Genomic DNA, 26,164 nt, shown 5'->3' with positions numbered 1-26,164 from the left:
CTGGTGATTAGAAATAGAACAAATAGAACAACTTTTGGTAACTTCCAACAGATCTTGATCCAGCTTAGGCCACCATACCCATTTTCTTGCTTCAGCTTTCATCGCATTTACTCCATTATGACCTAAATGCAAATGATCCAACACTACTTTCCTTAGTTCCGACAGAATTACCACTCTATTTCTGAACAACACAATTTCATCATGAAGGCTAAGATCATTTTTGATCTTGGAGTACTCTGACACATTTGGGTTATTTTGCCAACCAAATTTAAGGTTATTTACAACATGTTTAAGAACTGGGTCCTTTCTGGTATACAGTTTGACTTTGTCCAAAACAATATCACTATATGCCATTACCTTGATTAAATTGACATATTCAACAGGTACACTAGATTCATTGTCCGAATCTACTATGGGTAATCTACTTAAAGCATCCGCAACCTGATTTTCTCTGCCTGCTCTGAACACCAGATCAAAGTTAAACTGTGATAACAACAGAGCCCAACGCTGCAATCTGGCATTGGCATGAATTGGAATTTGTTTCTGTTTACCAAATAAACCTAACAATGGTTTGTGATCCGTTTTTACAACAAATTCTCTTCCTAGTAAGAAATATTTCAACTTACCGGTAACTACTCCATAAACCACCGCAAGAGCCTCTCGATCCAGCTGAGAGTAATTCTTTTCAGCGGAAGATAACTTCTTACTGGCAAAATACACAGTCTGTTCTTCCTTATTCACAACTTGTTTTAAAACACATCCAACTCCAACTGGGGATGCATCAACCTCTAAGATAAGGGGAGAACAGCCATCAAAATTTGACAAAATTCTTGAGCTACACAATTCTTTCTTAATAGTCAAAAAAGAATTTTCTTCTACCTTAGTCCACTTAAAGGTTGCATTTTTCTGTAGAAGATCATACAAAGGAGCAAGAATTGTAGCAAATTGTGGAACAAACCTACAATAATAAGTTACTAAGCCAACAAATGACTTTACTTCTGCCACCGAGGTAGGAGCTGGGGCTTGAGCAATTGCTCTTATTTTACATTCAGAAGGCTTTATACCCTTCCCACTCACATCATATCCTAGATATTCAATTGAATCAGCTTTAAGTACAGATTTACTTTTATTTACCTTGACATTATTTTCTTGAAGTATGCCTAGTACTTTTAAAAGTCTTTCATCATGTTCCTGTTCAGTGGAACCAGTTACAAGAATGTCATCCAAAAATACTGCTATTGGAATTTTACTCATTAACTGAACCATGAAGCGCTGAAAAATAGCAGGAGAGGAAGCAAGCCCAAAAGGTAATCTGTTGTATTTAGATAGACCTTTTGGAGTGTTAATCACTAAGTACTTCTGAGCCTCTTCATCTACTGCCATTTGCAGATAAGCATTTTTTAAGTCCAACTTGGAAAAGAGTTGTCCCTTTCCAACTACAGACAAAAGTTCATCCACTTTTGGATATGGATACTGATCTACTAGCAAAAACTGATTGAGGTATTTAAAGTCTGCACATATGCGTACAGATTTCTGGTCTTGTTTTAAAACTGGTACTATCGGGGCTGCCCATTCACTGAATTCTACAGGGGAAATGATACCCTCCTTAACTAGGTTGTCCAACTCGTCTTCCACTAACTTTCGAAAATGGAATGATACTGTACGAGTTTTGTAACACTTAGGTACAGCTTCAGGTTTAAGATGTATTGCTGCCTTAACACTAGTTATGGGTTTTGTTGAATCAACTGTGTACTCATCTACTAAGGTACTAGCATTCACAATATTATTTACTCTAGACACTCTAGAGGCATCAGGAATACCTGTAAGAGAAATTCCTACTTCTGTAAATCTTTACCATATAAATTAATATTACCAGAAGCTACAACACAAAAGGTATGTTCCAAGACATAATTATTATATGATACTGTAACATCCACTTTTCCTAAAACATCAATGGCTGTGTGACCATAAGCACGCAACACTTTATTAATAGGTGACATGGATAGTTTTAAGGAATGTACCCAATTTTCTGATAATGTGGAAACACAAGCACCTGTATCAATCTCAAATGGTATTAAATTGTCATTAATCTTGAAGTTGACTAACTCAGATTTAACAGAAAAGACATCTGATTTAACACCAAACAAATTATTATCTGCACTGTCTGAATCTGAAGAATCTTCCAGTCTGTTTGCATCTGATTTAACACCAAACAAATTGTTATCTGCACTGTCTGAATCTGAAGAATCTACCAGTCTGTTTGCAGCTGCAATTCCTTTTCCCTTACTTTTCTTTTCAAGCTTTGAATTTGTGAATCTACAGACTGCTTTCAAATGTCCCTTTTTACCACACATGTTGCAATGTCTATCTTGAAACCTGCATTTTTTACTTGCATGGGGAAAACCACAGTGTTTGCATGTAAGCTTAGGCTTACTATTATCTGATTGATAATAACTAGAGGTCTTAGGGTCATGTCTACTTCCTTTTTTCTTGTGGAAATTTTGACTCTCTGATACCGCTCTTATACTGTTATTTTCACCCACAAATGCCTGTTCCATATTTAATATTCTATCAAAAGTATCCTGGGAAGTCAAAGTTTGTAATTTGAAATTTTCTGCCACTAGATTGGGGAATAGAGAGAGAGAGATCCCCCCAATGATGGAAATGACTAACACAGAAGGAAATCAGAGACCAAATAAAAAACCTTGATGTCAGAAAATCACATGGTCCGGATGGAATTGCAAATTGGATACTGAAAGAATGCATAGAGGAGTTGACAGACAAAATATACAATATAATTAAATACTCACTCAAAGAAGGAAAGGTACCGGAGGACTGGAAATTTGCAAATATTGTACCAATATATAAAGGAGGAAACAAGGAATATCCAACCAACTACAGACTAGACTCCCTAACAAGCACAGTAGCAAAAATATGTGAAAAAGTTATCAAAAGTAGATGGGTTAAACATCTGGAAGAAAAAACTATACTGAATCCAAATCAATTTGGGTTTAGACAAGGAAGATCATATACAACAAACCTGATCTGCTTCTGTTCGAGACTAATAGAAATAATATAAGAAAGGGATGGATGGGCAAACTGTGCCTTTCTAGACCTACAAAAAGCATTTGATAAGGTACCACACAAGAAACCAATAAGAAGAATAGAATCAATAGGTGGTATCAGAGGAAAATTATTGGAATGGTTGGAAGACTTCCTGACTGGGAGAAAAATTAGGGTAATAATTAGAGACAAATACTCGAATTGGGAAGCAATGATAAGTGGGGTCCTGCAAGGTTTGGTACTGGCTCCAATCATGTTTGCCATATATATAAATGACATGGATGAAGGAGTGGAGTGTTATATGAATTTCTTCACAGATGACACAAAAATACTAGAGAAAACACGGCCTTGCTGTGGGTGTGCTGTGTCCTGTGACACTGCTTCTGACCCGGGGCAGTGGACAGGGTGCAGGGGTGGCCCGTCATCTTGGAGGTGCTAAGATGGGAGGGAGGGTGGAGGGGTGTGGAGTGTTTTCGGGTATGGAATGGGTGGGAATGATTTTATGCCTTGTCCTTTTTGGCTACCTCCCTTGTAAGGGGGAAAAAGCCTTGGTATATGTATGTATGTATGTATGTCTCTATACTGGGTGACACAAGTCCATTTATTCTTGCTACTGCCAGGCAGTAAGGGGAAGATGGGCAGAATATTTTAGGGAGTTGCTAAATGTGAAGGAGAATAGGGAGGGAAAGATAGCTGCAGTGGGAAATGCTAAGAAAATGACTGTGATGAGTGAGGAAAATGGAGGAGAAATAAGGAAGGATGAAGTGAAGGCAGTTGTTAAGATGATGAAAGCAGGTAAGACACCTGGTCTGGATGGATGCCATGCAGAATGTCTATAAAAAGGAGGTACAGTGATGGTGGACTGGTTGGTGAGGTTATTTAATGTTTGCTGGAGAGAGGATAGAGTGCCGGAGGACTGGAGGAGTGCCTGTATAGTTCCACTTTAATAGGGAAAAGGGGACAAGTGTGAATGTAGTAGTTTCAGAGGGATTAGCCTGTTAAGTGTAGTTGGGATGGCTTATGGGAAGATCTTGATTGAGAGGAAGAGAGGGAGTAATTGGTGAGGAACAGTGTGGATTTAGGACGGGTAGAGGTTGTGTAGATCAGATCTTTGTGGTAAGACAGATATGTGAGAAAGCTATAGGAAAGGGGAAGGATGTTTTTTGGGCTTTTGTGGATCTGGAAAAGGCTTAGGACAGAGTAGACAGGAAGGCACTGTGGGAGGTTTTGCAGATAACGGGATAGGAGGAAAGCTTCTAGGAGCTGTCAAGAATTTTTATGAGAGTAGTAGAGCTTGTGTCAGGATTAGAAATGGAGAGAGTGAGTATTTCGAGGTAAAGGTGGGACTTCACCAGGGATGTGTTATGTCGCCCTGGCTGTTCAACTTATACATGGATGGGGTAGTGCGAGAGATAAATGCAAGGGTAGTGGGTCAGGGATTGGAGATGGTTAAAGAAAATGGAGAAAAGTGGGAGTTGAGCCAGCTGCTGTTTGTGGACGACACTGCGCTTGTAGCAGGATCGGAGGAGGGATTGAGGAAGTTGGTGACAGAGTTTGGGAGAGTGTGTGATAGAAGAAAGCTGAAGATAAATGTGGATAAAAGTAAGGTGATGAGATGTTCAAGGGGTGAAAGTGGCAGCAGACTGGAAGTGAGCATTAAGGGAGAGCGACTGGAGGAAGTGGATAGTTTTAGATACTTGGGTGCAAATGTGGCAGGAAAAGGTGGAGTGAAGGTGGAGGTAGAATGTAGATTGAGAGAAGTGAGTAAATGCCTTGATGGATTAGAAAGTGTAATGAGGAATAGATATTTGGGAATGGATGCTAAGAGGAGACTGTATGAAGGAGTGATTGTGCCAACAGCACTGTACGGGGCAGAAACATGGAACATAAGAGAGGAGGAGTTTGAATGTGTTTGAGATGAGGTGTCTGAGAAGTATGATGGGGGGTTACTAGGCTAGATAGAGTGAGAAATGAGGAGGTGAGGAGGAGAACAGGGGTGGAAAGGGAGCTGGGAGATAGGGTTGATGAAAGAGTATTAGGATGGTTTGGACACATGGAAAGAATGAGTGAAGAAAGACTAGTAAAAGAGGTATGGAAAGCAGATGTGGAGGGAGTGAACATGAGGGGACATCCTAGGATGAGGTGGATGGATGGGGTGAAGGGGGCTTTGGGGAAGAGGGGAATGTCTGTTGAGGAAGGACGGGAGAGGACAGAAGACAAGGGTGAATGGAAAATGGTTGTATGTGGATGATGATGTGATGCATGAGGTGGAATGGGTGGGGGGATGGGGGGTGAGGTAGTATGTGTGAGCAAAATTGATGCAGCCCGAAGGGATTTCTCCCTGTCTTTTCCTTTTATGCATGGGGGGGCGGAGAGGGGGGTCGCCGATTTAATGAAGCGGCCTTGCTGTGGATGTGCTGTGTCTTGCGACACTGCTTCTGACCCAGGGCAGTGGACAAGGTGCAGGGATGACCTGTCATCCAAGAGGTGATAAGATAAGAGGGAGGGTGGAGGGGTGTGGAGGGTATTTAGGGATAGAATGGGTGGGAATGATTTTATGCCTTTTTCTTGTTGGCTACCTCCCTTGTAAGGGGGAAAAAGCCTTGGTATATGTATGTATGTATGTATGTACTGCCAGGTTATTTTCTTCATCACCATGACACTCCATCTGTGGTGAAGGGTAGCCCCTTCCATACCAGAGAACACAAGATGATTCTATGGCATACTTTGTTAGTGAAGTGCTTAAAATTTCATTTAACATGTCTGGGAGATTGTACTGATCAGAATGTTTATGTGAACCAAAAGTATAGATATATGAGAAATGACATTATCTTTTGTTGTAAATCTATAAGTTGTAATTACTTTTAGCTTTTATGTTAAATGTTTATGTGATTGCCAGGATAACTGTATAATTTTTTTTCTTTTCTTTTTTCTTTCTTTTTTTCTTAAATACAGGTTTGATAGAGGATGGTTACCATGCAAACAACCCATACCACAATGCTGTCCATGCAGCTGATGTCACTCAAGCAATGCACTGCTATTTGCAAGAGGAGAGGGTATGTTTCATTTTTATCAGTTTAGATGGTTTGTTTTACAATATATTTGTCAGATTTTTTTTACATAGTTCTACAACAACTGCAGCACTGTAAACTTTCATTGTAGAACCCTTCATATTGTTATTTTTTATTTTGTTTCCATTATTTCTGAAATTTGTAACTTTAGCTTAGTGTAGACATCTGAAATGTCTTAATTTCTCTTGTTTAATTAAATGATTTTATATGAGCATAAGATGGGAAGATCTTTTAGATTGTTTACTTATTGTATTTCCAATAGACTGTTTACTTATTGTATTTTCAGTGAATGTTAGTGCAATTTTGTATGACTGTCTATATTCCACTGTAATATTTTTCTAGTGAATAGAGTAAATGATAAAGAATTTTCTCTAATAGTATGATTGTATTTATCTAGATACGACAACATATGACACCAATTGAGACATTGGGAGCATTAGTTGCTGCTGTGTGTCATGATTTGGATCATCCAGGTGTAAATCAACCATTCCTTGTAGCTACAGACAATCATCTTGCAGCACTCTATGAGGTATGATTGTTACTAATACATGAAGAATTATATATGTTGAAATGTCATAAACTGCAGTGTAAAAGTCTGATTTGTAACCCTAAAATATCTTGACAACAAGTGGTAGATTTATATGGTGAGTGTAAAATGTGAAGCTTTGCATGTAGAGCACTGGGTTTGTCAACTTTGAAAATTTGAAGAAAAAGAGGTGATATGATTACAGTATTCAGGTCACTAAAAGGTATAAATTATATTGACTGAAGAGAACTCTTGATAGGAGGGCTTTAAGAGGTCATAGGAAGAATTGAAGGAAGGCCACATGTCTAAAGGATGTGAAGTGGCTTGGAGTGGCTTAGAAGGAGATATAGCCCAGGCTGGAACAATACATGAATTCCAATCTATATATGAAAATCTTATTCCCCCTTTATAAGTGAAGATTGGAAAAAGTACAATGGCAAGCTACAAAACTGATTCCAATTATCAAAAATAAATCAGACACAGTACATCCATAGCAAGGCAACTTCACAATTCCTTTATACTGCAATTAGGTATGTGTAATGAGGTAAATACCTCACCTTACACTAACCCACCCTAGCTTACCCAGAAAACACAATATTTCTTCCTTGAGTGACTTATGGGCCAGTCTAGTGGTTGTTGCCAGTTCCCTGGCAGCTGTGGGTCTCCTGCAAAAAGATGTGGGACTGGTTGATTGACTGATTCTGGAGTTATATAAAGTGGTGTACAATATTTTGTTAGTAGTTTTTATCTAATTGTAGTATAAAGGAAAGGAGCAATGCTCATTGGGTTCCATCTCCTATTCTCCAACTTATCATATCTATCCTCAGATTCACATACAGTTCAAACTTAATCTATAACTTTGATTTCCAATTATCATGAGGAGTTCCATTAGGAGCTAAGATGCAAGGGAGGAAAGGGTGGTAAATGGGAATGAAATAGGTAGGAATAGGTACATGCCTTTGACTTACAAAGGATTACAAAGGTGGAGCATGCCGACAGGAGACAATTTTGTCCATATCTAGGTCGGATGGGGGAGGGGGGGATCATAATGATAAACAAATAAATGAATAAATAAAAACAATAATAATGTAAATAATAAATAAAATTAATAAATGCATAGGTATAGTTAGATAATAAACAGGTAAATAGTAAATGATAATAAATTGACATAACTAATAATAAATGAGAATCAAACAAATAATAATAAACAAATGGACAAATGATAACATACATACATATACCAAGGCTTTTTCCCCCTTCCAAGGGAGGTAGCCAAAAAGGGAAAGGCATAAAAACACTCCCACCCATTTCATCCCTAAATACACTCCACACCCCTCCCACCCTCCCTCTCATCTGAGCACCTCCTGGATGATGGGTCATCCCTGCACCCTGCCCACCGCCCTGGGTCAGAAGCAGTGTCGCAAGACACAGTACATCCACAGCTAGGCCGCTTCATTTAATCGGCGACCCCCCCTCTCCGTCCCCCTTTGCATATAAGGCGAGGACGGGGAGAAATCCCTTCGGGCTGCGTCAAAATTTACTCACACATACTACCCCACCCCCCCGCCCATTCCTCCTCATGCAGTCACATCATCATCCATATACAACCATTCTCCACTCACCTCTGTCTTCCGTCCTCTCCCTTCCTTCCTCAACAGACATTCCCCTCTTCCCCAAAGCCCCCTTCACCCCATCCATCCACCTCATCCTAGGACGGCCCCTCATGTTCACTCCCTCCACATCTGCCTTCCATACCTCTTTTACTAGTCTTTCTTCACTCATTCTTTCCATGTGTCCAAACCATCCTAATATTCTTTCATCAACCCTATCTCCCAAATCCTTTTTCACCCCTGTTCTCCTCCTCACCTCCTCATTTCTCACTCTATCTAGCCTAGTAACCCCCACCATACTTCTCAGACACCTCATCTCAAACACATTCAAACTCCTTCTCTCTTCTTCTCTTATGTTCCACGTTTCTGCCCCATACAGTGCTGTTGGCACAATCACTCCTTCATACAGTCTCCTCTTCGCATCCATTCCCAAATGTCTATTCCTCATTACACTCTTTAAACCACCAAGGCATTTACTCGCTTCTCTCAATCTACATTCTACCTCCACCTTCACTCCACCTTTTCCTGCTACACTTGCACCCAAGTATATAAAACTATCCACTTCCTCCAGTCGCTCTCCCTTAATGTTCACTTCCAGTCTACTGCCACTTTCACCCCTTGTACATCTCATCACCTTACTTTTACCCACATTTATCTTCAGCTTTCTTCTATCACATACTCTCCCAAACTCTGCCACCAGCTTCCTCAATCCCTCCTCTGACCCTGCCACAAGCGCAGTGTCGTCCGCAAACAACAGCTGGCTCACCTCCCACTTTTCTCCATTTTCTTTAACCATCTCCAATCCCTGACCCACTACCCTAGCATTCACCTCTCGCACCACCCCATCCATGTATAAGTTGAACAGCCAGGGTGACATAACGCATCCTTGACAAAGTCCCACCTTTACTTCAAACCACTCACTCTCTCCATTTCTAATCCTGACACATGCTCTACTACTCTCATAAAAACTCTTGACAGCTCCCAAAAGCTTTCCTCCTATCCCATAAATCTGCATAACCTCCCACAGTGCCTTTCTGTCTACCCTATCATAAGCCTTTTCCAGATCCATAAAAGCCCAAAAAACATCCTTCCCCTTTCCTATAGCTTTCTCACATATCTGTCTTACCACAAAGATCTGATCTACACAACCTCTACCTGTCCTAAATCCACACTGTTCCTCACCAATTACTCCTTCTGTTCCTCTCCTAATCCTCTCAATTAAGATCCTCCCATAAGCCTTCCCTACTACACTTAACAGGCTAATCCCTCTGAAACTACTACATTCACACTTGTCCCCTTTTCCCTTGTAAAGAGGAACTATACAGGCACTTCTCCAGTCCTCCGGTACTCTACCCTTTCTCCAGCAAACATTAAATAACCTCACCAACCAGTCCACCATCACTGAACCTCCCTTTTTCAGACATTCTGCATGGCATCCATCCAGACCAGGTGCCTTACCTGCTTTCATCATCTTTACAACTGCCTTCACCTCATCCTTCCTTATTTCTCCTCCATTCTCCTCACTCATCACGGTCATTTTCTTAGCATTTCCCACTGCAGCTATCTTTCCTTCCCTATCCTCCTTCACATTTAGCAACTCCCTAAAATATTCTGCCCATCTTCCCCTTACTGCCATCTCTTCCATTATTATCTCTCCATCTGTACCTTTTACCTTTTCTTCCCTACTTGATTCGCCTCCTCTTCCTCTCTTAATTTCTTTCCAAAACATCTTTTTATTACTTTCAAAATTTTCTGTCATACTCCTACCCCATTTCACATCTGCTCTCCTCTTTGCCTCCTTTACCTTTTGCTTTACTTCTCTTTTCTTTTCTTTGTATGTCTCATATGACTCCCCCATCCTCTTTTGTAACCAATCTGTGAATGCTCGCTTCTTCTCTTCTACAACCTTCTTTGTTTCCTCATCCCACCATTCACTACCCTTTCTTCTATTTCCCCCTGTCCTTCTTGTTCCACACACCATCCTTGCACACTTTAAGACTCCCTCCTTGAACCATCCCCATTCCTCCTCCACACCCATCTCTGCTCTATCCTTTACTCCCTCCCACTCCTCCTACAGCTTCTTTTCTTACTCCTTCTCCTTTTCCTTTTCATTCAAGGAGTTCACTCTAAGAACCTCCCTACCTTTTGTCCCTTTCCTCTTTCTCCATCTATCCTCCACTCTCAACTTACCTTCCACCAAAAAATGATCTGATATTCCCCCACCCTCTCCCCTTAGCACATGTACATCCTTAACTCTTCCTATCATAATCCTATTTACCACTACATAATCCATTAGCGCTCTATCTACCACCCTTCCCTCCACCACCCTCTCCCATGTGTACTTATGCTTGACTTTCTTCCGAAACACTGTATTTGCTATCATCAACTCTCTTTCTAGACACATTTCCACCATCAACTCTCCACTACGATTCTTTCCTGGAACTCCACACTTCCCAACCACTCCATCGATTGGACCATTTCCCACCCTAGCATTAAGGTCTCCCAGTACTATTACATTGACATTTCTTCCTAAACCCTCTATGCACTCATTTAAATCTATCCAAAAGGCCTCCCTTTCTTCCACGCTCTTCTCACTGCCAGGCCCATATGCACTTACAAAGACCCACATCTCCTTTCCCAGTTTCACCTTCATCCACATTATCCTTGAGGAAACCTCCTTCCACTCCACTACCTGTTTACCTATCTCCTCACTTACTAGAATAGCCACCCCTTCCCTCCCTCGCCCTCTCTTCACTCCTGATAACCTCCCACTTACACTCCCAAACTTACACTCACCCTTTCCTTTCAACTTAGTTTCACTCAAAGCCAACACATCCATCTTTCTTCTCACAAACATACTACCTATCTCTTCCCTTTTACTCTCATCTGTACCACATCCATGCACATTAAAAGACCCCAACCTTAGGGTGCTGGCCCGAGGCCCTCCAGCACCCCTTATGCCTTCACTTTTCTTTTTAGGAATATGCCCCGTGGGGCTACAGGGAGAAGGATGCCTAGTCCCTCTCCCCGTCCCTTTCTTCTCGCCTCTTACGATCCAAGTGGGAAACTTGGTGGCAGTATTCTTTTCCCCCACCACAGGGAAAACAAATGATAACAAAACAAATAAACAAATAATATAAAATAAATGATAGTCATTACAGCATCTTGCTTAGGTGTTTATCTAAATAATTCTTAAAGCTTCGAACTGAACTACATTGCACTGCCTCTGCAGGAAGTTTATTCCATTCATTAACTACACGGTTGGCAAAGTTGTTTCTACCCACTTCCAAATTAAATCTATTTCCGGACAGTTTAAGACCATTGTTTCTTGTCGGATTCTCATTCAGTGTAAAAATTTTGTCACTTTTGATGTTGTCAATTCCCTTTAGAATCTTAAAGACTTGCACCAAGTCACCTCTGAGTCTACACTTTTTTAAGGAAAACAGATTCATATGTGAAATAGTACGTGTGAGAAAAATTTGACGCAGCCCGAAGGGATTTCTCCCTGTCTTTTCCTTTTCTGCATGGGGGGACGGAGAGGGGGGGATTGCCGATTTAATGAAGTGGCCTTGCTGTGGATGTGCTGTGTCTTGCGACACTGCCTCTGACCTAGGGCAGTGCACAAGATGCAGGGATGACCAGTCATCCAGGAGGTGCTAAGATAAGAGGGAGGGTGGTGGAGTGTATTTAGGGATGGAATGGGTGGGAATGGTTTTATGCCTTTTTCTTTTTGGCTACCTCCCTTGTAAGGGGGAAAAAGCCTTGATATATGTATGTATGTATGTATATATATATATATATATATATATATATATATATATATATATATATATATATATATATATATATATGAAACAGCCTTGCTGTGGATGTGATATGTCTTGCTGCATTGATTATGACCTGGGGCAATGGGCAAGATGCAAGCATCATCCGGGAGGAGCCAAGAAAAAATGGAGGAAGGTAGGGGTGGTGAATGGGAGTGGAGTGGGTGGGGATGAAATGGGTGGGAGTGGAATTATGCCTTTGACTTTTCCTACCTCCCTTTTAAAGGGGAAAAAGCCCTTGGTATATGTATTATATATGTATGAAGCAGCCTTGCTGTGTATATGCTATATCATGCTGCATTGCTTATGACCCAGGGCAATGGGGAAGATGCAGGGATGACCCATCATCCAGGAGGAGCCAAGAAAAGAGGGAGGGGGGGTGAATGGGAGTGGAGTGGGTGGGGATGAGATGGGTGGGAGTGGAATTGTGTCTTTTGACTTTGGCTACCTCCCTTGTAAAGGGGAAAAAGCCCATGGTATATGTATTTACCTAGTTGTATTTTGCAGAAGAGCTATGCTCATACATAGTGACCCGCAGTTGTATCTTTCAGGATCTGCATGTATGTATGTATTAATATGTATATCTTATGTATTTCAGAATTTGAGTGTACTTGAGAATCATCATTGGCGATGTGCCATGGGTTGCCTTCTAGAGTCAGGTGTGTTGGAATCATGGGAGCCTGATCAAATTTCCAAGCTACAGGACTCATTGAGATCACTTATTCTAGCTACAGACATCACTAGACAGCAAGAATTTCTCAACAAGTTCAAGGTATGAATTTCAAGATATGGTAAGTTGCAGCAGAAAGTGACAAGTATAAACTCATAGAGAAATGCTGAGCCACTTTTTGACTTTTCTATTCCTACAGTTTTCTATCCTTAAAGCTCATTCATCACTGCTAGGACTCCAGTTCCTCTTTCATCTTCCTGCAGCAGAGGAATTAAAATGCTGCCACTGTGTACCTGTCTTAAAAGGAAACAGTAGGTTAGACTTTCACAAGGAGTCACTGTAATCAGTGGAAAGACAGCCACCAGTGGGAAGACCCAGAGATCCAATATGGGCTAGGACTCAACAACATGAGATGCAAACCACTTCCACTCAAAGGAACCAGTACCTGGTCTCAGGAGCAGGCCCATATTCTCTTTCTTTGACTATCAACTCCTTTTGTTACCACATCATTTTGTTCATATAAGGAGGACACCACTTCAACACCTGTCCTCCCACACAGAGATTTACTAAAAAAATGACAATGGAAAAACAAGAGGTCATGAAAAAAAACTCAAAAAGGACAACTATAGAAGAGATAGGAAAAAGAATAGCTTCCCACACAGAGTGTTGGATATATGGAATAACTTAGATGAAAAAACAGTGTGTGCAAATACTATTCACGATTTTAAGAATAAACTTGATGCTGAAAGATACAAAGACGGGTCACCACGAGCATAGCTCCCTTCTCGTATAATACAACCTCATCTTAGCTGGTGACAGAAACAAACTTAGGCCCCAGCACTTGTCTCATATTCTCCAAACAAATAAATAACTCTTGTTTTCCTTATGGTAGTCCATTGTTGCCAATGGCTGTGTTGCTTTGCTGTGGTGAGGACATATGGTGCCATTGCATGTGGCATTTTCCTGCATAGATAATAGGGATGTTGTTCCCCAGAGAGAACTCATGCTGCTTATTGGTGTCACTGAATACATTTTCCAACTCCCTTTTTGATTAACTTTTCTCTCATTTTCGAGGCTCCATCTATACACAAAGCTCACCAAGTGGACCAGTGCACAGCTAACTCCTTAAAATCTTGGAGCTGAACTTCCATTTCCTAAGAAGGTCTTTGGAATGATCCAAGTATCTTTCTCTCTTCTTTTTTTCTGCTGTCTTATAGCAAGTTGTTCATTCAAGATCTGTCTAGGGAGCAGTGTTGGGGCATTCTTACTGTGTGACCCAGCCAGTGTAGATACTATTACATCAGTAATGTCTCTACTGGTGGTCAGGGCATAAAATTCAGCTCATTGGAGGTGATTTTGCCTTTCCAAGACACTCCCAGTATTTGCTGCAGGCATGTAGTATGAAAGTTCTCTAAAGATTTGTATTTACCTAATTGTAGTATACAGAATAGGAGTAGCACTCATTGGATCGCACTTCCTACTATCCTATTTAATATACCTAGCCTCAAATTCATGTACACTCCAACTCAGTCTATATCCTTGATATCCAGTTATCATATTTACATTTGAATTCATGTATTGCACGAGCTTGGGCTATTGTCCATTTCCAGTACTTTGTATTTTTGGTATTGAAATTAATTTCCCAGTCTTGGCTCCATGGAAAAATAATGTCTAGATTTTTTTGCAATAGTCATCAGTCATGATTGTTTGTTAATCTTCTCATTGTTTTTGTGTCCACATGTTGGCATAGCTTGTACTTTCCATCATGTCATTGACAGACAAGAAACTCTTAAAGTCCTTGAATGTTTCAAAATATTTAATGCAATGTAATTTATATACTTTTAAGTAATAGCAAATATTTGAAAAATGGCTGATACACTATGGCATTAAGCCTGAAAGTGTCTGTCACAAGGTGGTGGTTGTGCCTGAAATTGGCTGTACAATGCTACCCAAAGTCAGCTGGAGTTTGAGTCATGATTATTTTACTGACTTTAACTCAAAACCCCTGGCTAAAAGTGCATCTAGTAGGTTGGCAAATATGGTAATACCATACTTGTTAGATCATCTGTTTGCATGATTCTTTGTTGTATATGTTAAAATGTCTTTATTCCAAATTATTCTCATACACTTCTTACATACATACATACATATACCAAGGCTTTTTCCCCCTTCCAAGGGAGGTAGCCAAAAAGGGAAAGGCATAAAAACACTCCCACCCATTTCATCCCTAAATACACTCCACACCCCTCCCACCCCTCCTCCCATCTGAGCACCTCCCGGATGACGGGTCACCCCCGCACCCTGCCCACCGCCCCGGGTCAGAAGCAGTGTCGCAAGACACAGCACATCCACAGCAAGGCCGCTTCATCTAATCATACACTTCTTAAATTATTTTAAGTGGATGAGAAGAGGGGTTGCTATATGATAAAGCAGTGGGGGTAAGCTGGGTCAAACTATCAGGCAACTGTACTTTCCTTGACCTGAATGGTGCTGCAGGGCACAGGGATGCTCCTTGAACCACAAGGTGCTGAGATTTGAGGGTTGTTAAAAGGGTTTTAATTGGGTATGAAAGGAAAAGGATGGGCAGCCTTTGGTATATGTGTGTGTGTGTATGGGAGAGGACAGAAGACGGGTGAATGGAGAATGGTTGTATATGGATGATGTTGTGATGCATGAGGTGGAATGAGTGGGGGGATAGGGGGTGAGGTAGTATGTGTGAGCTAAATTTGACACTGCCCAAAGGGATTTTTCCCCGTCTTCTCCTTTTCTGCATGGGGGGACGGAGAGGGGGGGGGGTCGCCAATTTAATGAAGCTGCCTTGCTGTGGATGTGCTGTGTCTTGCGACACTGCCTCTGACCCAGGGCAGTGGACAGGGTGCAGGGATGACCTGTCATCCAGGAGGTGCTAAGATAAGAGGGAGGGTGAAGGGGAGTGGTGTGTATTTAGGGATAGAATGGGTGGGAATGATTTTATGCCTTTTCTTTTTGGCTACCTCCCTTGTAAGGGGGAAAAAGCCTTGGTATATGTATGTATGTATATATACATTCTGAATTGATAAAGTTATAGTTTTGTATCTGAATAATATGATAGGGTAAGGACAAATCACTTATGATAATATTATTTCCTCTCTCCCATAGCGTTACCTTGATGGTGCTACTTTGGACATGACAGATCCAGAATGTCGTCACTTCTCTTTACAAATTGCCCTCAAATGTGCTGACATTTGTAATCCATGTCGGCCATGGGAGATCTCAAGAGTTTGGTCTAGTAAGGTATAAAGCAAAAAGTTTAACCAGTATTCAGTCAGATATGCACAGGGTATGATAGATTATAAATCATTATTATAAGTTGTTTCATTTTAAACAAAATCTTTAAAATATATATATATATATATATATATATATATATATTTATTATTATCTCTTTTCATTTGCTGGTAGCTGGAAATAGTAACAATGATGATAATTATTGCCTTGGGTTTCATGGAGCTTATCAAGATTAGCAAACCCAACATTTTTTAATTATTATAAAATTTGCCCTTGTTAAACTAAATTAGGTTAGGCTAATTAGCTTTACTTGCAGGAAGTTATAAAAGATTTGATACAAGGATGAATTTTATAATATTTTCAAAATTTCGGATTCACTAACCTTGACAAGATCCAGTATTGCCAAGTAGGGAACCTGCATCCCCACTTCAGCTGACAGTGGTCTTAGGGTTCTTCCACAGATCTCTCAGAAAAAAAAAAAAAAAAATTGGATTATGGTCTCAGTTACATTTGAATAGGACTATTTATATATCATCAGCTGAAAGAAGTAGGAGGAGGGGAGCACTCACCAGTTGTCAGCTCTCAGTGTGTGAAAAGATGTAAGAAATGCATTTAGAGTTGATAGAGAGAGATCATGGGGCCAGTCTGGAGTCTGATTGTCAGCTGCTTAGGACTGTACTTCCTGATGAAGGTCAGCAGGGGAGGGGTTAAGAGGATTTGAAAATAAACAGCTTTGCTGTCCATCTAGCTAGACCATCACAAACAGGTACCTGTCATTGGTCCCTGTAGCTGGAAATATGAATGGGAATGAATTAGAAAGTATGATATATGTAACAATAATTCTAAACTAATATTTATTGCATCAATTACAGATTTGTGATGAATTTTATCGTCAAGGCGATTTTGAACGACAACTTAATATACCAGTGACATCACTCTGTGATCGAACTATCACCTCTGTAGCTAAAATTCAGACAGGTATGGTGAAGTTTTATTTTATTTATTTATTTATTTTTTTTAGATGCATTTATAAGGGGGGAAAAGCCTTTAGTATATGTATGTAATTTTGAATACCAATACATTATTATTAAGGTAAGGGATGTTAATCAAGGGGGTTAGGAAGGGAACAGAGGAAGTAATTGGGAAAGAGCAGGGGGCAAGGATGACTCTTCATCCACAAGGAGTTAAGATAGAAAGATCAACAAATGGGTGTGGAGAGGTGAAGGGTGTATGAATAGTTTCATTGACACCCCCCCTCCCTTATAAGAAGGAAGGGCATTTTGGTATATGTATATATATATATATATATGATTTTATTAATACTGTATTAGGGAGGGTTGAGAAAAGGAGGATTGAAAAAGTTTAGGATGTAAATTTATTGAGGAAAGAGAGCAGTGGATTATTGGTCCTCATGAAGACACAATTAAACTTTAAATTTCGTCTGCCAATAGCTCCCTGTATTCTCTGAATATTCATTTTGTTATCCCATTGGACCCTAATGCTTTTCTCACATCCAACAATTCAGAAAGTTTTAACACTTCCTTAACCTCTACATTTATATCCTCCAATCTAATATTATTACTCTTATCTCTTTTTGCTACAAAATCACTCCCCACAGTGAAAGCTTATTGGAAACTGTCATTCATTAGTTCAGTCTGAGTTAATGCTTCCTCAAAAACTTCATCATCTACTCTGCCTAACACTCATATTTTCACCTTCTTTTCCACCCCAACTGTGTATACATGTTGACTAACTATGGTAATGTCACGTGACCTTGACACAGTCCAATGTTCACCTGAAAGCACTCTCTCCATTCATGACCCTCACACATGTTCTACTTCTCATATAAACACTTTTGACTAACTTTATCAGATTACATCCTATTCTATATATTTCCAGTATGGCCACAGTTCCTATTTATCAGTCCTGTTAATTGAAGGAGGAAAGCTGTTAAGCTTGTGTTAGAATTAGAAATGGGGAGAGTGAGTGGTTTGAGGTAAAGGTGGGACTTCACGCCAGGGATGTGTTATGTGGCCTTGGCTGTTCAACTTATTCCATGGATGGGGTGGTGCGAGAGGTAAATTCAAGGGTAATGGGTCGGGGATTGGAGATGGTTAAAGGAAATGGAGAAAAGTCAGTTGTTGTTTGCTGACGACACTACTTGTGGCAGGATCGGAGGACGGATTGAGAAAGTTAGTGACAGAGTTTGGGAAGGTGTGCGAAAGAAGGAAGTTGAAGATGAATGTGGGTAAAGTAAGGTGATGGGATGTACAAAGGGAGAAAGTGGCAGCAGGCTGGAAGTGAGTATTAAGGGAGAGAGACTGGAGGAAGTGGATAGCTTTAGATACTTGGGTAAAAATGTGGCAGAAAGGGAGGAGTGGAGGTGGAGGTAGAATTTAGATTGAGGGGATTAAAAAGTGTAATGAGAAATAGACATTTGGGAATGTAGCAAGACACAGCGCATCCACAGCAAGGCTGCTTCATTTAATTGGTAATATCCCCCTCTCCACCCCCTCATGCAGAAAAAGAGAGCGGGAGAAATCCCTTCAGGCTGCATCAAAATATCATTCACACATACTTCCAACCCTTTCCCCCCATCCCCCACCCAACAATGGTAATAGTATGCCTGTTTTCTCTTTTTATGCATGAGGGAACAGAGAGGGAGGCTCATCAATTAAGTGAAGTGGTCTTGCTGTGGATGTGCTGTATCCTTCTACATTGCTTCTGACCCAGGACATTGGGCTGGATATAGGGACGACTCATCATCCATAAGGAGCTAAGATGAGATGGGGGAAAGGGTGGTGGATGCCAGTGAAATGGGTGGGAGTGGTTATGTGCCTTTTAACATGGCTACCTCCCTGGTAAGGGTGAAAAATCCCTTGGTATATAGATAGATCATTATCAATATTATCATTATTAATGTTATTATAATTTTTATTTGTACTTGCATACTAATTCATTACATTTTTTTTTTTTTTTTTTTTTTTTTTTTCTTTCTTTCTTTTTTTCTTTTTCTTTTTTTTTGGCAGGATTCATTAGACATGTAGTGTCTCCATTGTTTGAGTCGTGGGACCAGTGGCTTGGAACAGAACTTTCATCATCAATGATGAAAAATATGAAAAACAATTTAGTTATGTGGGAGGAACAGCTTGCCAGTGAAGTGGCAGAAGAAATAACGTTAGAAACTAATTTTTGTGGTGATTCCTTGGATGACTCAGCTCAAGAAGAGGTAGAGGAAGATGAAGATGAAGAAGACCGGGACACACCTTGTAGTAGTGCTGATAGTCATCAGTCAGTACTAGGATCATTAGAAAATGTGTCTCACTCTCTTATGTTGGGAAGACGACATTCAGTGCCTCTCAATGTGCCCAGATTGATTCCACGTACTGTCATATGCAAAGAGAGTTTGCCAGAAGTTGGTGGCCCACCCCTGGTAGTGGAAACTGTAGTGGTCGGTGGTTCTTCAACAACTTCAATTACATCCTCATACTTTCCAGCTGCTTCTACTTCCTCTAATGCATCTCTCAGTGCTGATGCCTTGTTACCCCAAGTGTCCATTGCAGCAATGGGTGACGTAGGTCGATTAAGACCAAAGCCTTCCACTAGACTTAGGCGTCGAATGTCCCTTCCACCACTGTGGCTACCAAGGGTATCAAGGTCCTTGGTATCAACAGTGAAACCATTGTCACCTACACTAAGTGAAAGTAACAATAGTGAATCATGTAGTCCACAAGAGGAAAACAAAAACTTTACATCTGGGAACCAAGGTTCTGCATATAAAGGACATTTACAAGGAGGTGTATGTGAAAGTGGTAGCAGTGGTAGTTGTGGTGGAAATGGGCAGGGTGGTAGTGGAGGTGGTGTTTCTGACAGTGCAGGGAAGGATTGTTTACCCAAATGCAAGGAGGCAGATCATTGTGGACCAACATTTACTATTGGTGGTGAAACCCAGAGGGATAATGTGAGAATGCATAGATTTCTGGGTGGTGATCTTTATTCTACAAATTCCATTAGCTATAAAGGTCTACAAAACCACAAACAGGTGCTAGTGAGAAGGGCTTCCTTGGACAGTAATCATGGGGAGATGCTGGCCAGTATGAAACAAGAAGGGCATAAATATCCAAGGTTGAAGGATGTCCATGACAAGGAAAACAGAGCTCCAAGAGATTCAATAATCACCTCAGAAAGAACCCCTCTGTGGAAGACCCGTGCATGGAGAAGTCTCAACCATGAAGACAGTGGTACTGATTTACACGATAAACTTGGCTTAAAGCCTGGCATCTACAAGCTCAACCAGTCTCAGGTAATATATTTGCATTTCAAGGAATATATTGAAGTCTTTAAAAGATTTTAATTCATTAATACTACTTTATGTTAAATATTCTAAGATTTACTTGCAAACATTATGCAGTTTCTTGTTAAGGCATACTTACTATAGCTTTCTTGATATATCATTATTCAGATATTTTAACTGCTGTCTTGATTTCTTATTTTGCCCTATATATTGAGAAATATGTTGAGCTATGCTTACAATAGAAAAGGGACCAATGATAGGTAACCCTGCAAGATGGACAAGGGAGCTTCCTATTTTCAAAACCTGTCAACCTTCATCTAGAAATTCAGCACTGAGGAGCTGACTTAGACTGGGCCCAAGATTTCTCTTTCAGTTTTATATATACTTCTTACACCTTTTAATGTGGAGAGCTGACAGCCAATGACTTCTCGTCTTGTCCTAGTACTTTTAATCAGTGACAGAAACAGTCCCACACTTTATATCATACATACATATACCAAGGCTTTTCCCCCCTTACAAGGGAGGTAGCCAAAAAGGAAAAGGCATAAAATCATTCCCACCCATTCCATCCCTGAATACACTCCACACCCCTCCACCCTCCCTCTCATCTTAGCACCTCCCGGATACACACTAATACAACAAAAACAGCAGACCAAAGTTTCTTCCCAGACAGATTTATTGGAGGGCCCAAGGACTTTTTCCAACCACTGGGTGAATACAGTTTTCCAGTCATTGAAACTCAAAACAACAATTATTGTTATTATTACAATCATCCTTCATTCACAAGGAACTAAAATAAATGGGATAACAAATGGGAGTGGGATGGGTGAAAGGAGGGTGCATGCCTTGGCTGGCCACTTTCCTTATAAAGGGGAAAAGGCCTTTTGGTATATGTATGTATGTACTGAAGGAAAGCAGTTGTATTTGAGAGGAACAATGTGGATTAGGAAAAGTAGAGGATGTGTGAATCAAGTTTGTGTACTAAGATAGGTATGCAAGAAATTTTTGGTAAAAGGTAGGGATCACTGTAGTGCTGGGAATGAATTAAAAAAAAAATAGTTTCAAGTTGGATACTCTTCCATGCAGTTAAATGAAAGTGATTGATTTGAAAAGGTTTAGTTTCCTCTCATGAGGTTAGATTACATGATTCAGAACAAAAAATTGAGCAAGAGTAGGAAACAGAACTGGCTCCAAAAGCAGAGATTGGTAACCTACATATACATATACCAAGGCTTTTTCCCCCTTAGATTGGTAACCTAAGGAAGGAAAATAAAACTTTGACAAATGAGAGACAAAAATCATCTTGGCATCATGGAGAAAAGCGAGGATAGGCCAACAGCAACTGAGGATAGGAGAGATACAGTAACCTGTAAAGAGATCGTGAAGCAACAGAAAAAAGATTGCCAAGAAGGAATAGTGAAGGTTATAAGAAAATGAGAAGTGCTTGTCAGAGATGTAGATGACAAGACTAGATGTGTCATACTGTTTGGATGGTGAGAAGACTACATCAGTTCATGGAAGTTATGCCAGGAACAGATGAAAAAGATTAGGGAAATTACCTCGGCAATTCTAGGGAAGGATTTGGGTATTGATAGCATGTTTAGGTTAGATCAGTATAAGAGGAATGGTGCATGTGCAATGAAAATGAAATTCAAATTGCATGCCATGGCAAACAAAATAATCAACAAGTCTTGGAAGTTAGCACAAAAGAAAACTATTTTTAGATATTTGGATTAGGAAAGATGCTAATGAAAGGGAATAAGCAAGGACACAAAAATTTTTGGAGGGAGACAAAGCCAAGAATTAAATGAGAATGGAAGATTTTTTTTTTTTTTTTTTTTTTTTTTTCAGAATTTGAGGAAATTGTTTAGAAAAAAAGGAAGGCAGTATTGTAAAGACAACAATACAGGGAAACTTAGAGTTGCATATGGTAATGTGAATGGTTTACTGTCAGCCACGTTGGAGATAAATGACTACTTAAAAACAACCCTAATATTATATGTTTAGTGGAGACCAAACTAAAATATATATATATATATATATATAGATGGGGAACAATATACACCTGGAGAAGAGACAGAGAAGCTGAAATGGGTGGGGGGCAATAATTATTATTAGAAATGACATAAAGGTGGAAGGCAAGGTTGAAGCAATCCACCTGAAAATTAGAACTAAAGGGCAGAGCAATAAAGACCTCATGGTGGCATATGTTCCTGCCCAAGACAAGAGCTTGGAATGAAGCTTAATATTAAGAAATGTTATTGGACACAACTCTTCTAAAGAAAACAATTGAACAAAATAGTAATTTAGTTCTTATTGGAGATTTTGTAATTGCAGTGAGGTCAACTGGGAGGAATGGGTAGTAAGTGGCAAAGTAGATTCCTGGGGAAATAAACTGTTAAGTATAGCAATGGAGAACACTGACCCAGTGGGTAAAGGAGATGACCCAGGTAAGAGGAAATTATATTCCCACAAAATTAGATCTGTGACTAACCAAAGAGCCATATATCATCAGCTTGAACTACTTTTATCCCATAGGAAAAAGTGACCATGTAACAATTGAATTTTAACTATAGGATAAGGAAATGGAGGCAAGGAATGAATCACACAGATAAAATACTCAATTTTGGGAAAACAGATTACTTAGGATTGGAAAAATTCTTGGAAGAAACAAACTGGGAGGAATTCATGAATACCATGGGAAATCCTCCTTGACACTTACAACCTGGGAGTGAACAGACCTGTCCTAAAGATTAGTGGAAGGAAGAAGCAGAAACATGACTGGTCTAACAAAAAGTGTGAGACTAAAAAAGGCCAGGGACATGGCTTGGGAAAAATGGAGGAAGAGAAGAAGCATACATACATACATAAATATACCAAAGGCTTTTTCCCCCTTACACGGGGGATAACCAAAAAGGAAAAGGCATAGAAACCTCTCCCACCCATTCAATTTCCTATATATCCCACTCCCCTCCACCCTCCTCCCTCCCTCCCATCTTGGCACCTCCTGGATGACGGGAGGAAGAGAGCTATTTTGAAAGAGGTGCCCCACTTCACTCACATCCATATGTCACATCTGTATAAATTCACTCCATCTGTTTCTGTTTTCCTTACTTGTTTTTTCCATATTTCCAAACCACTTCAGCCCTCTTTGATCTACCCAATCAATCACCTCTCTTTCTTTTTCCATCCACATCATTGAGGTTCAGTCAATTATTTAATATATTGCTCCCAGGTTTCTAACAAAAGATCCATGGGTCTCAGGTAACCAGCACTGGCCACCATATTGACTTACAAGTCATTCAAGAAAGAGATATTGCATCATTGTTTAAGTAAGGCTAGGGTAAGGTAGTGTAGGATGAGGTCATCTGTGTCTTTTGTATAGTGATTGCATCTGGGGCAGTTGGGTTCTGTTACCAGGCCTATTCTGTGTTGATTCTGTTATACTCGTAAAACTGGGTAGTCGCCTGAATACATTTGTGTCACATTGGTTCTTGATTATTGTGGGAGGGATTTCTATCTTTGCCTGATGTCCAGGGAAATTGTGGAGTATAGAATTCAGGGTTTGGATCAGTTTTGGGGTGCTTAGTTTGGGATCTGAGTGTGTTTTGTGTTTTTCTATGGATGTGTTTGAGGTATAGTTGGTTGGTTTTGTAGACATTTGTGTAGTATTCTGAGTCTTTTTCTCTCTATTTTTAATTGGCTTTACTGGTTATGGGATGGACAAGTGGGATTAAGGGTTTTTGTATAGAACCATATGCTTATAATGTGCTGCTCTTTAAAGAGGATTTTGGTTCCTTTGTGTAGACGTGCTAATGTGTGAATGATATTTTGGCGCAGCTCAAAGGGATTTCTCCCAATCTTCTCTTTTTGTACATGAGGGTACAGAGAGGGGGGTCACGGATTAAGTGAAGTGGCCTTGCTCTGGATGCACTGTGTCTTGCTACATTGCCTCTGACCCACAGGCTGTGGGCGAGATACAGGGATGATGCATCATCCATGAGTAGCTAAGATGAGAGGGGGGAAAGGGTGGTGGATGGGAGTGGAATGGGTGGAAGTATGCATGCACTTGGCTACCTTATAAGGGGGAAAAAGCTCTTGGTATATAGATAATGTAAATATTTAGTTAGGATGTTTTTAGTGCATCCAGTTGTTTGTAATGCTCTCTTTTGTTTAATTTGTAGGATGACTTTGTCTTCTAAATTTGTTGGGAGTCATGCTAAGAGGTGTAGTTCTTATGAGCTGTTTGTGTTTTAAGTACTGAAGGGTTTCTATAAAAGCGTGCCATCATCTAGTACATTATGTCAAAAATTACCATAGAAACTGACATCCACAACAATGACAAGAAATGACTGACTGTTAGGCTAGTAGTCTGTCCCACATTGGGCAGCCAAATGTTAGGCTGGTTGTGGCAAATTCTGATGGAGAGAGAGTTGGTTTTATTTAGCAATGAATGTTGGGTGACGGGGGTGGGTGGGGGGGTGGACAAGATGGCAAGGGAGGTGATGACTGTGTTTCAAGTTGTGTTCCCGGGCATTCTCTTTGTTGGGATGGGGGGAGGAGGTGAGAAAGCAAGGAGAAGCAAGCCAGGCACACGTATGATGCTCTGAGGTTATCTGAATCTTTTGGTGTTGGTCCATCCTTTACATACATGGGCAGGTCAGGACCCATGCTCCTAATTGACATTAGGTCAAATGTGATGTGAGGGAAGTCGGATCAAAAACATTCTCAGGCTGCTGACTCACATAGGGGGTATGAGGTGGGTATTGCATGTGAGTTCCTTCAAAGGGGCTTTGTTGTGTCTCACGTGGCAGACCCTGGCACTGGTTAGTCATCCGGCAGGCCCCACGAGCAATTCCCTTGGGTGTCCTCAGAGGTCAAATGTCATGGGCAGAGAAGAGGTGAGGACTACTCCTAAAACTGAAACTTTTTAGCTGGCAGAGTGCATATCCCAGAACAGCCATCTATCAGGAATAAAAAGATTGTACTATGGAGTGCTGCAATGAGCAGTATTATCACCAGTGCTGTTTAACCTATTCATAAGTGACCTCCTCTCAACAAATCCAAAGCTTTCACTTAGGCAAGTAGCCTAGCAATCATAGCTTAGCAGATAGACTACAAAACACCTGCCAAAAACACACAAATATACTTAGACCATCTGTAAGTGACTGAGACAAAGCAATATGGCAGCTTCCCTCCATCATCAGTGACATTGCTCACCCTAGACAAAAATTAATCTAAGAAACATCCATCTGTCATATTGAACAGCCAATTTCACTTGACTGAAGACCTGAAATCTTGGGCCACATTTTTGATGCATATATGTCCTTCAGCCAACATATGCAGGACCTGACAGCTAAAACATACAAGAAAATGAGTATATTAAGATTGTAGTATGTAATGGTTTTGGAAAGCAGAAAAAAAACTAATCACAGTATACATGCAACTTATAACTACATTTGACTTCACCGTATGGTGTCCAACAATGAAAAAACAGAGGCATCCAGATAACACAAACCAAAGCTTAAAGAATAAATAACTAAATGCACTAAAACCACCCTAATAGAACATCTACTCACAGAAACCAAAATCTTTTCCATAGAGCACCACAGAAGAAGAATTGGCACATAGTTTATGTAAAAACCCTTAAACTCACCCATCTTTCCTACTATCCTAAACAAGCACAAACAACTGTGATAATAATAACAAACACTCCAAGACTGACTCCAACTCTATTCGACACCTGACTTCACCAGGCATCAACCCTTTTCAGGAATTCCTCCCAAGACAAACAAGAACTATGCTTGCATGACTGTGGTCAGGTCATCACCCAGCATTG

General features: G+C 40.3%; 1 protein-coding gene across 12 annotated transcripts in view; it reads left to right on the top strand.

The window, feature by feature from the left end:
• Nucleotides 1-26,164, top strand: part of LOC143024863 (uncharacterized) — a 201,958-nt gene that overhangs the window by 124,099 nt on the left and 51,695 nt on the right. For all 12 annotated transcript variants that reach the window (XR_012966318.1, XM_076184195.1, XM_076184188.1 and 9 more), the window contains 6 exons: nt 6,019-6,119; nt 6,532-6,663; nt 12,693-12,866; nt 15,903-16,037; nt 16,904-17,009; nt 19,061-20,334. Coding sequence is in view for 11 of the 12 variants with exons in the window: in XM_076184195.1 (XP_076040310.1) it covers nt 6,019-6,119; nt 6,532-6,663; nt 12,693-12,866; nt 15,903-16,037; nt 16,904-17,009; nt 19,061-20,334 (1,922 nt within the window). In the remaining variant the exon portion in view is untranslated. The remainder of the gene's footprint in view (nt 1-6,018; nt 6,120-6,531; nt 6,664-12,692; nt 12,867-15,902; nt 16,038-16,903; nt 17,010-19,060; nt 20,335-26,164) is intronic.

This window comes from Oratosquilla oratoria, chromosome 4, assembly GCF_046742065.1.
Source record: "Oratosquilla oratoria isolate Oo_2021 chromosome 4, ASM4674206v1, whole genome shotgun sequence".
Lineage (NCBI taxonomy): Eukaryota > Metazoa > Arthropoda > Malacostraca > Stomatopoda > Squillidae > Oratosquilla > Oratosquilla oratoria.
This window is presented reverse-complemented; position numbering and strand designations above follow the sequence as displayed.